The sequence below is a fragment of the Misgurnus anguillicaudatus genome, chromosome 16, assembly GCF_027580225.2.
Source record: "Misgurnus anguillicaudatus chromosome 16, ASM2758022v2, whole genome shotgun sequence".
Lineage (NCBI taxonomy): Eukaryota > Metazoa > Chordata > Actinopteri > Cypriniformes > Cobitidae > Misgurnus > Misgurnus anguillicaudatus.
Window position 1 is genome coordinate 1,274,518 of NC_073352.2, and position 19,162 is coordinate 1,293,679.

The following is a 19,162-nucleotide window of genomic DNA, read 5'->3' on the forward strand; positions in this document are numbered from 1 at the left end:
GGGGACCTTTTTTTGTTAGCTGGGAACACATTGATTTTAAATACGCGCGGCTCGCTATGCAGACACGCAAAGTGAAAGTATACTCCGCTACCTTTAACTCTACGTACTCCATGGGACACATGCGTCCTTTCCATATGGATCACGGATCAACAGCGATTCGTCACGTTACTTTCAAAAGTGCATCCGAATCGATACAGAAGGTGCTGAATCGATGCGCGCATCATCAGGCGTCCATGACGATGTATCCTCGAATCGATATTGTTATTGTTATTTATTCTAACTTTGCCAAAGTTTTTATGTAGAGACAGTTATTAGCTTTTTGAATTTGAATATAATCGATTTTGTGGTAAAATAGCAATGTCCAGAAACGCAACGAAATCACAGAGATTCAGTGAAGAGTGGCTAAAGGTTTTAACTGCAGAGATATATCCTTGACGTGCGCAGGTGTGTGTGTGTGTGGGGGGAGGGGTGACTGATGGTTGGTTTTACGTCTTAGGCTACGTCACGAGAGCAGGAAGGGGATGAGTCAGTAACCGGCTGATATAACATTCTGTGCGACCACAATACTGCAACACTTTTGGATCTCTTTATACAGCGCTTTAAATGACATTATGTTTTTAGTGTAGAATAAACAATTACACTATATAGAATTTGTGAATATTATAATTACTATAATTTCAGTCATCCCATAGTTTAAAAGTCGTAATGAAATGCCATCAATACTTTTTGTTAATGTTCCTCAGTCTACATAGTAAACATTTTAATGAAACATAAAATAGCCCTTTGGTAATCACATTTATTCTGGCATCGATTTATGTGGCTTCATAGCTCATTTTAGTTAATACATTTTTATTTGTTTGTTTATTTTAAAATTTCAGTTCAGAAATTGCTCGGCAGTAATGCCATATCACTCAACAGCATGACATGCACATACGTGTGCGTGCACTTGACACCTGTTAACTCTTCTCGGGGTTTGTGTACTGCTGACTGCTTTCTGCTTGGACTACCTTAAAACTCTGACGCCAGGTCGTCATGGAAACTGTTTTACGCTGAGGGCTCAGAGAGCAGACACTGTGCTATATTTAAGAGATTCTGAACCAAACGAGCATTAGCCAAATAGCGATCGCGCTCCCTCGCCGTTTACTTGGACCTTCGGCGTAATGAAGCCTAAAGCAGAGAGAGACTCCCATCACTGTGCACATCAGCATTGACATCAACGCCATTCTGATGTTTCTGCTAATCGCTAATAGTGGTGAGTTAGAGAAAGTCTCTTTACAGACCTTGTATTCACAACACAGGGTAATTTAACAGAAATGTGATATTTATTATACATTAGTTGTGAGAAATGTTTCACAATGGCTTTATCAATGTTAGGTGTACCTGGCAGTTGGTTGTTTTTAAAGTTCGCAAAAACCATATAGAAGCTAGTTAGTTTAAGATTTACAACGCAGCTCCAGGATGTAAGAAATACCTTTGAAAAAGAAGAGAACTTAATAGCCGGCTGCATATATATTAGGCTACCTTATCTTGTCCTGGAAGCATTAAACCCTGGCCTAAAATACTAAATAAAGAAAATGACATGGTTTATATTGGTTTTAATCGTAGGCAAAATAGCTGATGATTTGTAATACTATTTAATAGCAAGTTTTTTAGTTGTTGTTTTTTTGCAGTGATTGCACAAAAAGTTTTTTCCATAACACGCACATATACAAATAACAACAATGTGCTTGTTGAGCATCTCATGCTTTGGTTTAGTCATGCGCGGGTGTGTACGTTATATCTGACAAAATATTATATAAAAAAATACTGTAAATAGTGAATAAAGAGCCCAATATATTTAGTGTACAAAACATACCGAAATGCAAAGATACAGCCTAGTTTTTATCTGAAACCTGATGTGATTGGAAGAAGAGCAGAATTAAGTAACTTGATGACTCACATCGGTTATTTAAGGGGGCGCGTGTGCTTGTTGAGGGCAGGAGATGAGAATATCAGCTTCTGCGTCACAGCTCAGTCAGACAACCTTCGTTTTATTTATTCTACTCTTTGTTTTACTTTCAATTCACAGAAAATGAACTGGTACAAAAGATGGGTAAAATCTTGATCTGTGTTTTCGAACACTGTATAAACGTTGATAAAACACTTGTGAATGTTTAAAAATATTAATAATTTACAAAAACAAACTAGATCTCCATCCACATAGTTACTACAGTTTATGCCACAATATGTTTAAAGTGGAATGTTAACTCGATATGCACAATGTGTGTATGTGAATTTATAGACTTCTATATGGACATAAATGCAATCTTAGTTTAACCATATACTAATTGAAAACGCCATGATGGATTATTAATTACGTTGGCAGTGAGTCATTCGACTGTCTGGCCTGGCAGAAAGCGAGTAATAGTCACTGTTTTGCTTTTTTTGTGATTTACCAACCCACCCTTACATTTGCACCCTCTCACAGCACCAACTTAATTTCTCAGGCTTTATCATAAATTGTGCAGCCTTGTTTTTTTCTTGAAAGGGTTATGTAATGCTGTATTTTTATTATTCTTCTTACTTTTAATTTTATAAAGTTTTTGCATAAAAGGTTTAGAAATACATGACTATTTCAAATCTTTAAAACACTCTGATTCTCTGAAATGAACACTCAAGCTTGTCCTTAAAAACTCACTAATGATTGGCTTACATCTTTGCACAGGAAAAAGTGTCAATAAGCAAAATGTTGGAATGAAAAGTGCAATCAAAACTTGCAATTAAAACTAAAATATTAATGGACAGTAATAAAATAAGCCCAAAATAGTTTAGCTTTTCTGTTTCTACCTCACAATGCCGATCATAAGGTAACTAGCGATTACACCAGCTACAGACTGCATTCCGCCTCCTTCAGATTATTCAACACATATGCAAAGATGACACTGGCCCTTGCAAAGACGACGCCAGCTCTGACCTATAAACTGATTTATATATTTTTTTCCGAATTGTTGTGATTTATTTGTATTATACATCGCTTTATATTTATAAAAATAAGAGAAAATACAGAAAAACAAAGGACACCAAAAATAGCAAAGTACGGCGGCTAAGATTAAACCGTACTAGTAAGCGGAGTATTAATGCACTGATTCTTGAAGCTTTGGCAAAAACATGTCCCACTAAGAAAAGTGCTAATTCTGTTGGAAATTAATAACATTTTCATGAAGAAAAATAATCAATGTTATAATCAGGGGGTCCTTTGCACATATGTAAGGTTCTTTTATAGGTTTTTTTATTTTTTAATTAATTTAATGATTATATGCTGGCCCATTGCCTACAAAATCAGCTGTCCTCGGTTAAGAGATAATAATTTCAACTTGATTAAAAAAGCCAAAAGTAATAATTGAATTGAATAATATATTTACTGTACCACATGAAAAAGTAATAATTGAATTGTACTCTTTCATGTGGTAAATATATTATTCATTGTAATATGCATCAAAAACTACAAACAGTGAGTTTTGAACATGTCCCACATATTTGTCACCACCGTCAGATATTTATAAAAAGCAATAAAATCAGACAACTACAGGGTCAACTGCATTCCTGAGGACCCCATTTTCAAACCTTCAGCTCTACTGCATGCTTCAAGATCACTCAAGCTCCTGTATATGTTTGCTATTTTCTCTTAAATTTGTTCATAGTTTTGGACACTGCTACGTGACAACCATAACATGTCAACATCGTCATCTTTGTAAAAAAATATTAGATTAGATTATGAAATAAATGTATACTTTTTAAGAAGAGGTCTGAAGTATCTAACAACCGAGTAAACAAGATGGCTAATGTGAACAACTCATCTATTTTTTTATCTATATTAGGTTATTGTCACCACCGTCAGATGTCACCACCGTCAGGTTTTCTGTCTTTTCTGACAGGTTTTATGTATTTTAGGAATTTATGATTTGATATTTGTTCATCACAGTGCTGAGGATTGTTATTTTTTGGACCAAATATTTACATAAAGTTTAAGCAAGAAGCCATTGACTTGAGTGGTATACATTTTGGAATAATGAGGCAAATGTCACCACCGTCAGATTAGTGTCACCACCGTCAGATGGTGTTTTATTTGTTTTAAATGAATATGCTTACAATATGTTTCTTCAGTGCTGTTGAGTTGTTAAATTGGTAGTCTCTATTACAGTTTTTCCAATTGCTAACACAATTTTGCAAACTAGTCTGGTTTTATCAAAAAACTTAACACAATTTACAAAACCACACACCCAAATAGCAAAATACCACATATATCATGCAAAATGAAGCACTCCAACCGAAACTACGTATAACATTATCAAAATCAAACTTAGACAAAAATCTGGTAATATGAATGAAGTGTGTTCCAATTTGTGTGAAACCAACTACACACAGTTGGGCATAATGAAAAGTGCACTTTTCTTTAGTATGCTTTGCCATAATACTAAAATATGTATTAGATTGTTCACATGCACAACAATATTTGCAGATACACACACATGCTGTTGAATTTTTTTTATTTTTCACCAAACAAGTCATAACGCCTCGTCCACATCACAGGCAATATATTCCCTTGCCAGACATCGAGGGAAGAAGCACCTTGAGCGCCTTTTCCATCCCTAAATTGCACCAACATCAATCTCATCATATGTCTCTTCCATAGTCTGCAAAAAGAGGCATGCGCACAAAGGGCTGGTGGTCATATACCTTCCATATAACTCTTCTATGGGGTTCAAAAATGGCAAGTATGGTGGGAGGTATTGCACGATAAATGTTTTGGACTGGAGCTACACGATGAAAGCTCACGTTGTGCCATACTACAACATACCGGTTTCTTTGGTCTACATCATTCATACACTCTGATGGTATGAGAATGTTGTGGAGTCAAAACCCACGGCGGCAGCTCGCAAAATAAAGCTACCGAAATGTCCGCCTGGCTGTCTTAAAGAAATAAATTCCTTTCTGGATTCGCGTTGTTCACTCATTTGTAAATAAATCTCCTAAAATATCATAATTTCCCCCATGGGTTTAGTTTCATGCACAAATACATTTAAATCAACAAAGGATGATTAGGCTACGTCTTTGTTTCACGAGTTCGCATTAACATGTAATCGATAGGGAATGAGATAAAGCATATTTGGCGTGCTGTCCGAGGAGAGGGCTCCGAGCTCGGAAATTTAGCCCGAACCCAGAGTACTCCCCTCTCTTTAACTGTGATGAATGAATCTAGATAAGAGTGAGGTGATAGGGTTGAGGAGGGATGCTGCAAAATATCTGTCACGGGACAGAGGTGAGGGACTGCCATTTATAGGCACCTCTTTGCACTGATTGGTTGGATCACATGACCATGCTCCTCCCGAACTTAGTTAAATAAACTTCATTTCACGAGTTTGCATTAACATGTAATCGATAGGGAATGAGATAAAGCATATTTGGCATGCTGTCCGAGGAGAGGGCTCCGAGCTCGGAAATTTAGCCCGAACCCAGAGTACTCCCCAAAAATGCCACATAAATGACAGACAGCAGCCAGAAAAAACATCCCCAAAAAGTGTAAGCGTAAAGACCTATAGAAAGCGGTGGGAAAACTAGTGGTTTGACTGGGAGGGCTCTCGCAGCATCCGACGGGGGCATTGTCTGAGATGCTCGCAGCATCGGACGGGAAAGCCCCGCCAGCAGTCAAACGGTGAGGGCATTTGCAAACTAGAACAAGGTGCGGAATTAAACGACTTAAGGCCAATTCACTGGAAGGCCGCTGCAGTGTCCAACGAGAGCTTTGGTTGAGATGCTAGCAGCATCGAACGAGACGTCTCCACATGCAGAGGGGAAATGCTGGTGAGGACGGTGAGAAATTTAATAAGCGAGATAAGCAAAATTCGAATAAGGCGTTTGACCGGGAAGACCCTCGCAGCATCTGACGGGGGCTTTGACTGAGGTGCTCACGGCATCAGACGGGAAGTTCCTGCCAGCAGTCAAACGGGAATGCTTTACGATACATTTTTTAAATAAGCAAAATTAAGCGTCCAAACGGGAGGACCCTCGCTGCATCCGAAGGGAGCTTGAGCGAAGATGCTCGCTGCATCGGATGGGTAGGTCCCGCCTGTATTAAAAAGGAAATGCTTGATATAAGGTTTAAAAAGCAAAAATTTTGGTGTTCGACCAGGAGAACCCTTGCAGCGTCCGAAGGGAGCTTTAACGGAGATACTCACAGCATCGAACGGGTAGGTCCTGTTGCAAATTCAACATAAAAATATAAAGGTAAGAAAATTATGAGTGATGAGTGATGGGGCTCGACCAGCGATTTGAAGGGGCAAAACTTAAATTGGTGAAAGAAAATCCCGCACTGCCTACAAACGGGGAGCCCATACAACGACGTGCACGGTAGAGTGCAACTGTGTGTGAAAAAAAATGCTGGGAAAAAATATATATGAATACTGTACATACAGTATATTCTCACAAGTATAAACGCACGCAGATAAATATACATATAATTATTTATTCATTTTAATGAATGAACAGGTGAAGCAAACAAAACAAACTAGGCGTACACGAGATTTTCTGATATGCAAGTGGTTGAATCTAATGTAGAATTTGAATGATTCTGACATCCGGCAACTGAGGGCCTAAGTTTGTTGATTAGAGAGGCCGTTTGGAGCGGGAGTGGTTGGGGCACTGATGCTGAATGAATTAGCTGAATGAAAATTTAATTGCTTGGATATCAGACTGGATTAAAACAAATTTTACCAAAATCTCGTAGCCAATTAAATTCAGTTGTCGATGAAAAGAGGATCAAAACAAGTTTCGACCAGGATCGTCTGTACTGCAGGTAATTTAGTAGCGAATTATATAATTGGATGGGGTTCCGTAAACTGAAAATAGAAAGTGCCCCTTCTTAAAATTGAAAGTCTTACTTTGTTTGAAGAAAAACAAGATTGTATCAAGGTTTTAGAACTTTTTAATCAGAAGTTGTAGGGTAGATGACTGGACTGAAATTTTAGATGACTGCAAATCCTGAACAGTGAAAAAAGCAAAAAAACAAAATGAACACTGCGTCCAGCGTGCGGGCAGTATGGATGGAGCGGTAAGGGGAGTGGTGACCGAGCCGAAAGGCGGAAAGGCACCTAGACATTAAGTCAATTGTAATGGGCGGCATGGAGTTTGGGCAAATGGGCTTATTTCTAAATATAGTTTTGATGACGGGTGAGAGTTTTAGAGTTGTTTATAGCTGATGAAGGTTTGCCAAAGATTAGATTATAAAAATTAATGCCACTTAATTAGCCTGAATGACTTAACTGTTGAATAAATGAGATGCCCAACAAAGAAAAATCCGGAAACGGACCTGAAATGCCCATGGCATCGGAGAGGTAGGCCCCATATGCAGTCGAAACAAGAGTGCATATATTAAAAGGCGTGAATTTTTTGGAGCAAAACTGGGCATCGAATTTAAATATTTGACAGGGAGGACCCTCGCAGTGTCTGCGGGAGCTTTAGCTGGAATGCTCACAGCACCAGACGGGTAGGTCCCACCTGCGGTCGAATGGGGCTCACCCAGCACTTTGAAGGGGCAAGACAAATAAACAGAAGAAAGAAACTTTGCATAGTTTCTGATTGGGGGAAATGTGCAGTAATGCAAATAGCAGAGCTTAAAAAGAAAACTATTGTTATTTAATGACAATATAATGAGGTTTAGACAAGCAGCAAATGCTGATAGAAATTTACGTGAAATAAGAGCTGATATGCAAGCGCTGAGCAATTAGAAAAAACACAATTGAATTGGCATGTGAACATGCGAATGTGATTGGTAACAGCGGGAATGCTCAGGTGTTGGAAACGAGCAAATTAATTAGTTCCAGGTGTGGTTTCCTTACACTGTAAAAATCCAATTAATGAAATGTTGGACGGGCAAAAAAAAATATATATATATAACCAATTTTCTTAGTTACTAAAAAATAATTAATTGGGCCAACAAATAGATTTTTACAGTGTAGAGAAAAAAAGAGTTCATGGTTAAATTATTTACCGTTGAATAATACCTTTGGAGGATAGGGTAAATGTCTCTGAATATAAATCGAGGTATCAAGATTTTACCTGGTGACTTTGTAAAAACGGTTTTGTATGATGACTTACTAGGGATGGACTTGCATCCAGTTCTGATGCCGGCAGGCTAACTACCGGTGATGGAAAAAAATTAATACGATTTTGCTCCCTGGCACATGCGTGGCAGTTAAATTTGATTCCGAAGACCATCGTAAAAGCATAGCGAGGGGGCGCAGGGTTTCGTTGACAAATTTAGAAAATTTGAGCGTTTTCAATTTTATTTAGAATGCTATACCAGAGCAGCATGTAGGACAGAACAAAATTTTAGATGAGAGGAGTTTACATTTAAAACAAAACTGGCTAAGGAGATTAAATACGACAACGCTATATGACCGAAATATAGCTTAAAACCCAGAAACCCGAAGGAGGTGGATGGGTCCCATGATTTGCACTCAGCGATGCCAAAATGCCAGGATCTTTAAAACTTTTTGAACTGTGAGGGAGATCTGCTGGAAAAGCATCGGGTGGTTAGATTGAGATTTTTCAGCAAATATGGGAATTGCATAGTTACATTAAATTAAACAGAAAACCCAACTTTTTTGCGACTGATTTCCCCACAAGTTAAATAAACCGTGATGCGGAATTGAATGCGGTAGCCTATATTACGCCAGCGGGCGTTAAATGAATGCTGCGAATCAGGGTATTAGACTAACGTCAACTTTCCCATGGTCTATACTTGCAGGTTTTTATTTTACGGGCTGGTTAAAAATAGGAAAAAACGCTTAAAGAAAGATTAAGAGATTACCTTGTGCGGCATATGATTTAAACAGCTCGGGATCTGCAGAGGCAGATTGGAATAATATATTTTTCGAGTATGCAGGGATCCTGGGACAGAATTAAGCAATGATTAATGTCAGACATCATTTAAATGGTAAAATCAGCGTCATAGCTCCACCATCGACTACAAAAGAACTAATCGACTGGCAGGTGACGAATATAGAGTTAGATTTTGAAATAAATAACCCCCTAACGTGAAGGAAACATGCGAAGCGCGCTGCTGAGGGTGCTGAAAAACCCTGGTAAGCTGTATATCCATCAGGGTATGACACGAAGGAACAGCTTTTAACGTCGGCGGCAAGGATGGAGCTAGTTAGTGCACTTAGGGAACAAAACACCGTCCTGTAGAAGGACATACTTTAACACTTTAACACTTTAACGCCGGGCACGATAGAGCCACGGTGTCGGCAGTAAATGATCGTCTTGATAGCGGGAAAAACCATTAAAGTAAGTTCGTATTGGGGGTCTGTGACGAGAAAACGCAATATATTCTAAAATAGTGTGTAATAAGTGAGTTTGGTCCGCCTGGTAGCGTATCACCAGCAGCTGGAGACGCTGCTTCTAGATAACTTATATAATGGCAAATGTGAGATCGCACGACTCGAAAAACTACAGAACTGACTGACAAATTTGATTTAAAAGTATGATTCGGGCCGGTGGTGATAGCGGAAAAGTCTGCCGTTGTGATAAAAGCGTGAGCGGTTGCTTATTAGGTTTGCAACTAGAGGGAAAAGCAGAGCAAATTATTTCTGTACAGTAGCTAAATCAATACAAAACGAAGGATGTAAGTACAATACTTTAAGAGTAACGTGGAAAGAAAAATCAACACGGTCTACATTGAGATCGAGAAGTCCGAGTTGCGGAGGAAAATATTGATAAAAAGGGGAAGCATATATTATATCGATTAAAAAACAATGACTATTTTGGGTCCCTGTGTTAATAATCCGTGCATTTCAAAACGATTGCATGGGGAAGTACTGAATGAATAAGGATCGGTGGTCTGCGGAGGCAATCTCCCGTTATAGTTGGTGATATTTAGAACAGGTTGAACTAAAAACAGAGGAATGAGAGATAATAGCGTCAGGGCTTGAGCCGCTAGCGGAGGCAGCCTCACGCTAGGAAGCACCTGAAGTTAACATCCTATGGACAAAAATACAGATGAGGAAAACGGATTGCGACGCTGGTGGATATAACAGAAATATTTGGTGAAATGGAAGCGGGAGCCACTGTTATGCGGGCGAGGGAACAGATTGAAACCGGCGCTCTAGGACGCGGCCCGGACCTGCCGAGCGCCTGCCACCGGTGGTGAGAGGCATTAGGAAAAAACCCGGTACTCTGAGGAGTAGGGTGGAAGGTGGAGGGCGCGAAATTTGGGCCCGGTGGCCTTGCTTGCTAGATGAGTACGAGAGGCTCAATGGGAAATGTTTAGTAGTCTGAAAGGAGACATTTAGTCATAGGGTTAAACCTGCGCGAAAGATATAGTTCAATAGTGATCGTTTCGAGGCTTTTATCAGTCCGTGTATCAGTCCGTGTTTAATGATTCGCCTCGATTGGGCCGGATAGGAACCGAGGCGAAAAAATGGCGGACGTCTCGCTGGCAGGGGCGAGAGTAGGATTCGGCGTCCTGGTGTGAAGTGGAAAGTGTTGGTTAATATCCCCAAATTTTCAGGTAGAAAGAAATTAATCCTTGCTGGGTAAGAGAAAGCATGTCGTCGCACAACAACGCTCGAAACCGGATGTGACGACACATGGGCGGGGCCAAATGCTGCAAAAAATCTGTCACGGGGCAGAGGTGAGGGACTGCCATTTATAGGACCATGCTCCTCCCGAAATTAGTTAAATAAACTTCATTTTGAGAAATAACAATAAAATAAATAAGCCTACACAAAATATGTTACACTTAAATAATTATCAGATTGAAAAAACAAATAAAAAATAATTTGAGTTTCTGTTCTTTTTTTTGTGACGCGCTGTAAAATGAAAGCAGCAGAAAGCATTGCATGTTTTTAATGATTTTAAATAAGCACAATGTTTTCTCTTTATTTTGAGTTTACACAAATAAAAATACACCATTTACAGTTTCGATTGTTGATTTACTTTTATCTGTATGACCATAAATTTAGGGTAATTTAAGCTGCAAGGTCATCACGCGTATGATGTTCACCGGCGCATGTACACCGACGTAGCGCAGGGCTGCGTTAAATGACATGATTAAACTTTCGATTTAACATAGCTTATTACGAGTTTTTGGGACATTCATTTGGAATCACTGTACTCATATAAATTAAATGAATGATTATATGATATAATCAACTTATCGGGCCATTAGGCTGCCTATAAGCGCAGCGTGGTGCTGACCGCTCAGCTGTCAATCTTCTGTTCTTCAGATCGACACTCACAAAGTTTCACATTAAATGATAAGATGTTTGTCCAAAAACAAAAGGCAAAATACTGAATACTACTCATATGGGACTGCAAGACATTAGTCGAATCTGTTTGTAAGGAAACTTACATTATTCCCATGGAAGAGAATGGTAATTAAAACTTGAGGCAGAAGGTGTTTCATTTGTTTTCAGATGAAACAAGGTCGAGGTACCCGCGGGTGAACCGCATAATATTTGATGTAACGGGTGTAATAATATTAACGTTTCATTTGCGTTGTAGACGCAGGTGGGACAAGAGTAAACTGCGGGTCTAACATCCAAGACCAAAATTCGACTCGATTCCGATAGGTAGCAGTTTTTAAAGGGCCCAGTTCTTATTTGTGTTTAAGATCTGTCTGAAGACAGTTAAAGGTTTCTATTTACTGCGATTTGCGGTGTGACCAGGTCGGGGTCACAGTCTTTATGTCAAACGGGCCGGGTGTGGAATAAAATGCTGCTGATGTAGGATAACTGGTCAGGTCTTCTGTCAATCACAGATGTGCGGATTATCAAACAGAACTGTGCATGACATTGCAGCAGCTCTGTAACGCTAAACACGAGCACGAACTTGCGACGCACACTACATTAAAACTACAATGAAAGATCCGTATGAAGCTATAAAACGTATTTTTTAAGAAAATACAGTTTAGATCAAACATAGAAACGCAATACGCTATAAATATAAAGAAAAGTAAATGACAGCATGAAAATTATAAAAAAATTACATGTTAGTTTACTGTAGCCTATTTTCTACATTTAAAAAAATAATGTACATTTATAATCATCATGGGCGCCCCCTGCCGCCACAGCTGGAAAAAATCCTAGAGGAAACACTGTATGTATATATTCAACAGCTACTTACTCATTAAAATTAGGTAAAAAGTATCTCTTCAAATCAAAGTTAATTCATGTCAGTTAATAGCAATTATTTATTCAGAGAAGGTAAAATGTACCTCCACAATAAAGACATTCAGATGGTTCATCAGATCAATGTATTTAATCCAAAAAAATTCCATGAAACACTCAAAATAAAGTGCAGCACAACAGCTTAACACAACATTTCAAGTAATGAACCCTGTTTTATAACTCACTGATCTACCAAATGTTGTTTCAATAATGTTGGATAATAAAACATATCCCTGTTTAGGAGATCAGAGCAGTGCTGGATGTCCAATCATATTAGATTTTCTTGTATCTAAACTCTTAGACTAAACTCTTTGTGTCTCTTCAGATTTACACAACAGTGACTGACCAAATCTGTGGTCCAGGTACATTCATAACAAATAACCGAACAGCCTTGTTTATATGCAGCAATAGCTGCGTTTACATGGACATTTGTAATCCGTTTAAATGATCAATCTGAATAAAAATGCTCCATGTAAACACCTCAATCGGACTAAAAAGTGCCAATCTGATTAAAAATCTAATCCGCTTGTTAGGGGTGGTTTATACCTTTTGTAATCCGTTCAAAGGACATGTATACACTTGATCGGCTGGATAACTGAAACTGGGACGCTCTGCGCATGTGCCATCTTCTTTTCTTTTAATGGCGGTTGGCAAACCCACTGAAAAGTGCATTTCCGCCACCTACAGGATGGGAGTGTGGAGCATATGCACACGTGCAATGACGTAGAATTGGCGTAATGACATGTGATGCAAATAACTCGAGTTTGTTTTGTTAAAGGAAGTCACAAGAAGTGATTGTCTTGTTAATCTTGTTCCTATTATCCTTCCAATTCCCCATAAAGTGATACAAGACAGCGCTGTCTGGTAAGTCCATGATTTATACTTTGATCCACAAACACGTGTGTTTGGACTCGCGAACGGTCTGCGTGAAGTAAAATATGCTTTTTGGGCACACGTGAATGGGTGTTTTTGCTGCTGCTTTATAATCAGAGTGAGGCACAAAGCAAATCTTGAAACAGCGCGAAACTACATTTGTGCAATGTGCGCATGTCAAATGATCAAATCTGATTTAAATCTTGTGTGATATAAACATGCACATCAATCCGATCACATTATTAAGTGTTCATGTAAACGCTATGATAGGATTTATTAATCGGAAGGATTTTAATCCGATGGAGGCAAAATGTGTCCATGTAAACGTAGCTAATGATGCACCAAATTATCAAAAAAAAAAAAAAAAACACACAGAATAAAGTGCTAAATAAATCTTCACACAACAATAAACAATTTGACTTGTTTTATAACTCACTAAGATAACAGTTTCAAATGTTGTTTCAGGATAATGGGCTACTGCAAACAACACATGCCACTTATTTTAAATATCAAAAGCACACACACAAACTCCACATGGTTGTTTCTGTGCATGTACACACAGCAAAATCACCAGTGTTAATTTAACTCTGTGAGAGTTATTTTTAACACTTCTGGTGTATATATAATTCACACTGGCCATAGTTATAATAACACTTTTAAAAGTGTTAACGAATTAACACTGACTGAGAGTTCAACATTTAACTCCTATGGGGTAAATTCACCAGTGTTAATTTAACTCTGTGAGAATCATTTTAACACTTTTTTGGTGTATGTATAATCCACACTGGCCATAGTAATATTAACACTTTTAAAAGTGTTAATGAATTAACACTGACTAAGAGTTCAATATTTCACTCTTATGGGAGTTAATCAAATATCTTAAAAAATTTATTCTAACTCTTTAGAGAGTAAAACAACACTAACCTAGATTTAAAAGCCCTTAATTTTAATCTAACAAACAAATAGTTCAGATAAAAGTTGTAATTGAAAACTCATTTAATTTTTTTAAACATTAAAAAGGCAAATACATTGTCAAAACACTGTCTATAAAAACAATAAAATAGACATGCATCAAGTAGAACAAGGTGTTCTACACTGAAAAAAATGATTCAATGAATTTAATCATTTTTTTTAGGGTAAGCGGTTGCAATCAATTTATTTAAGCTACATTTAAACAAAAGTTTTATATTTTATTTTACGTTACTAATCTTTTTTTGTTTAAATGTAGCTTAAATAAATTGATTGCAACCACTTACCTTAAAAAATTGATTAAATTCAATGAATCATTTTTTCAGTGTAGTCTTACAATGATTTAAAACTTACACTGCCTAAAAACGGGACCAAATGTACATATGTACTCAATGGTTTCAAGAAAAAAACATCAAGTAGAACAATGTTCTTTAGTCTTACAGTAGTTTAAACACTGCCTATAACAGTAAAATTCATAACATGAACCAAATATGCACTATTTGCACTCTTGGTTTAAAAAAAATTGTTTACTCTTCTAACATTACAAAATTCTGTAAAGGCACAACATACAAATTCACATTTGGTCCATATGCACTTTGAAGGGTTTGTAATGCTTAAGATTATCAGCCGGAACAACTGCATCTAATTCATTACCATCAACCACTCTGAATGCATTATAATGCTCACTGAACAACTCTGTAACAAGTTTGTCAACCACAAAATACACATTTTTCACCCAACACAAGAATGTTTGTGATTTTACTGAAAAAAGGAAGTTAATTTTTATCTTGGCACTGAATATAGACCTGGGGCCTCATTTATAAAAGTGTGACGTAGGAACTGTCCTACATTTCATCTAAGACCATTTCTGAAATGATCGTAAGTGTGATTCAGAGAAAAGGAGCTTACGCACAAAAAACCGTGCGTACGCCTCATTTCCAGATGTGCGGTTTATAAATCACAAATGATCTTAAAATTGTGCGCAGCTGAATGCTCGTAGAACTCCGCCTTCTAAACGCCCCTAATTTAATTCATTAGCATATAAATATTACATTTTCAAAGGCAAAATTCTCTGACTGCTACAATGGCGAGCGGCAAGAAAACACATTTGTTGTCGTTTGCTTAAGTTTTTAATATTTCTAATTTCTAACATGGAAACTTTATTGAAATCACTCAAGTTAAGGCGATTATTAGTAGATCTTTCAATTCACGGGTTTCATTTAAATATAATTTTACACGTAGGCTAAACGTAATATTTATGTCTTTAAAGTTTTGTTTCAGTTTGCCATGCCTCCTGTGCGGCGGTGTTAAAATAAGATATTTTCGACTTTAAAATTCAAAGATCGTATCTAAAGCTGTCGGAATATATTCCATATGGATTCATTTGGATTTACAGATGTTTAACATTAAAATCGATGCATGGGAATAATCCATACCAACTTTTGAAATACCCATCACTCTTAAATGTCGCATGTCCCTTATTGTAGGATACATCAAGGCTTCACAATTTAGTTCCTTTCACGTCGTTTTAATCATTAAATTACTTTCATTCAATAAAGCACATGTTCTTTTACATTAACATGTGCGTTAAACACCGCGAAACAATTTTGCTATATTTTTAAATATTTTTTTAAAAGATGACGAACTAGAAAATCGTTTCATGAACATATAGCTGTGCGCCATCTTTTTGCATTAGAATAGGCCTATATTTTAAAATATCAAAATAGGCCAACATATTTTGTTTTAAAATATATTCTAAAACCTGGTTAAATTATTTTGGAGTAGTATGCCTTTCCTTCTTGTTCATTTTCTGTGTGCATCATTGCGGCATGTTTTTAGGTTTCTATTCTGAATAAACAAACAGCGCAGTTTACATGCTTTGTCCTTGTTGCATTAGTTCATTAAGATAATTCTAAACAGATTTCTGTAATTCAAACAACTCTGAATTGTAGTTGAGAACGTCACAGCGCACTATTAAAACATTGTCGGTAATGTGTCGGTCGGGCCGGGCTCGGACACAACGTGCAGGAGCTTCGGTTATGGTTTTTTGTGCCCGATCTAAGCTCTAATACAGATGATGTTGACGCTGTAAAAGTTTCGAATATGTATTTATTTTTTATCAAACATATTCAACACTTTTTTTACATTAGCCAGGGAATGAAAGAGAAAAATAATTAAATAAAAACATGGAAATGCTGACATACATTAATACATTTAGCAGCTTTAGTTTATCAGATTATTAATAGATTTTAGGTAGCCTATTGCTTAACTTCTAATAGAAAAATACGGAATAATGGTTTATAATCACCATATTTACATTTATTTATAATAAACGTTGCAAACAAAAGTAACACATTAATCAAATAATATTTCTTAATAAGATATCATAAGAGAAAAAACTAATTAAATATTTTCCAAACAAAGTCTTAAGCAAAATATATGAATTCTAACAAAAGAGCACAAATCTTTTTTTTTTGTTTCTGTATGTTGACCACAAAAGGTACAAAACAAAAAGTTTCCAATATGCCTACCTGCGATACTGCAATATTGCCACAAGGAAACGTGCGTACGTCAAGTCGGAACCTGACGTGGAGGTGCTTTTCCACGTCAAAGACAAGTTTTATAAATCTGAGCGTTTGAGTGGATTTGAGCGTGCGCACGGTCTTAGATTAAATCTGTGCATAAAAACGCTTTATAAATGAGGCCCCTGGTCTGGTTATATGCACCATCAACTTTTACCCAACTGTTAGAGTAAATGTCAGTCTGCACTGTGACTTGTAAAGCTCTGGCTAAATCTTCACCATTATCACAGTCATTAACAATCAGCATGAAAAAACGTTTGAAAAAACTGAACGAGGAACATGAATATTGTCCAGATGTTTCCTAAAACCGAGTACGTTGAAAACTGTTGAAAACTGAAAACAACCGTGTTGAGCACAAACAAGTCTTCACTTAGAGGTGGGATAGAATCCATGTTAAAACCTTAAATGTGAAATCAGTGAATGAGCATCTGTATTCAATTCGTCACATCTAAAACACAGCAGCATTCTCTCTTAAATTTCAGTTTAGGTGTTATTTAGTAATTTGGCTCGCAGCTCTTTCACTTGTGGAGACTCTTTTGTTTTCCCAACATCTATGTTATAGACAGTGGTCTGCAGAAATGTGTAGAAGTTGTCGAGAGCATGGTCATAAGATATGTTAAAAACATAGTGCATTTTGAAGAGCTCATCCAAAGCACCCAGAGAACTAGCTGTTTGCTCTGGATAGTAAGCTTATCCCATATCAATGTAGTAGTTCGTCCCCTTGGAATTATAAGGTTCTATCTAACATTATTGTCAAAATTGAGTTATTCACATATTCTTACTCTGTGACAACTTATTTACATTATGTTATGTTTTATTTTAAGTTTTGTACATTTTGGGACGTTTTATTAAAGAAATAAAAAGGTTCTATCTACAAAATCGAACTCTAACTTGGCTCTATAAGGTTCTATCTGCGTGAGCTAATCAGCACTTCGAATGCACAGAAGAGGACCAATCAGGATCAACTTTATGGGGTGGTTTCTCAGACAGAGCTTAGTTTAAGCGAGAACTAGAACTTAGTTTCATTAGAAAATATTTAACAAACTTGTCTTACTAAAAGTATTACTTGTGTGCATTTTGAGGCTAAAGGGCACTGATGTATTTTAAGATGTGTCAGTGCAAGTTGTTTTCAGTTTTGACAGCTCTTACATTTATTTTATTCTAGGACTAGTCTAATCCCTGTCCGTAAAACTTTCCCTATATGTGGTGTTGCCGGCTTTGTCCTTGACAACAGGAAAAATCACAGACACACAATATCTGTGAGGATTATGGCACGCAACGCAAAGTTATTAAGAAACCTTAAGATCGACAGCCCGAATTTTAGGCAAGTTCACCCTATTGTAAAATCCAGCTTAAGCTGGTGAGATGGTTTTAGCTGGTCTCCCAGCTTGGTTTTTGCTGGTATTGCTGGTATAGCAAGCTGGTCTAGCTGTGTTTTGGTCATTTTTTTAAGCTGGTCTAGCTGTGTTTTGGTCATTTTTTTAAGCTGGTCTAGCTGTGTTTTGGTCACTTTTTAAGCTGGTCTAGCTGTGTTTTGGTCACTTTTTATGCTGGTCTAGTTGTGTTCTGGTCACTTTTTAAGCTGGTCTAGCTGTATTTTGATCACTTTTTAAGCTGGTCTAGCTGCGTTTTGGCCACTTTTTAAGCTGGTCTAGTTGTGTTTTGGTCACTTTTTAAGCTGGTCTAGCTGTGTTTTGGTCACTTTTTAAGCTGGTCTAGCTGTGTTTTGGTCACTTTTTAAGCTGGTCTAGCTGTGTTTTGGTCACTTTTTAATATGGTCTAGCTGTGTTTTGGTCACTTTTTAAGCTGGTCTAGCTGTGTTTTGGTCACTTTTTAAGCTGGTCTAGCTGTGTTTTGGTCACTTTTAAGTTGGTCTAGCTGGACTTATCTGGTCATGCTGGAAGACCAGCTGACCCACCAGCTTGACCAGCTTTGCCAGGCTGGTTGGACCAGCTTACACCAGCTACTGCCACCTTGAACCAGCTGGAGCCGGCTGCCGGCTTGTGCTGGTCTTTGCTGGATTTTCCAGTAGGGGCAGTCTTTTTTTTAGGTCTTGCTGAGGAGATTGTTTTCATAGTTAGACACCACACTAGCCAGCAGTGCTAGCTTCTTAGTTCCTGATATTAAGAGGCAAGCACTAAGATAAAAAATACAGAAAAAAACGAACTAACCTATCCTACCCAAAAAAAGTGTGTTTACAGTAAGTTATGATTGTTATGTTAAAATGTAAACATGTGAAAGATTGTTAAAGCAGTTACCTCAGTATTAAAATGATTTCAGAATGATAGTAGCCTGTAGCTGCTCAATCCTACTGAAAAATCCAGCAAAGACCAGCATAAGCTGGTAGCTGGTTTTAGCTGGTTTAAGGTGGCAGTAGCTAGACCAGCTTAAAAAGTGACCAAAACACAGCTAGACCAGCTTACTACACCAGCAATACCTGCTAAAACCAAGCTGGGAGACCTGCTAAAACCAAGTTTTGAGACCAGCTCAAACCAGCTCACCAGCTTATGCTGGTCTTAGGTGGATTTT

General features: G+C 37.5%; 1 protein-coding gene across 3 annotated transcripts in view; it reads left to right on the plus strand.

Moving 5' to 3' along the window:
• Positions 1-863: 863 nt before the first annotated feature.
• The window catches only part of tent5d (terminal nucleotidyltransferase 5D), a 116,837-nt gene continuing 98,538 nt past the window's right edge, over positions 864-19,162 (plus strand). For 2 of the 3 annotated variants that reach the window (XM_073853995.1, XM_055177856.2), the window contains exon 1: positions 865-1,252. Coding sequence is in view for 1 of the 3 variants with exons in the window: in XM_055177856.2 (XP_055033831.2) it covers positions 1,228-1,252 (25 nt within the window). In the remaining 2 variants the exon portion in view is untranslated. Of the gene's footprint in view, positions 1,253-19,162 lie in introns of all 3 variants that reach the window. The other variant, XM_055177858.2, reaches the window with a different exon arrangement.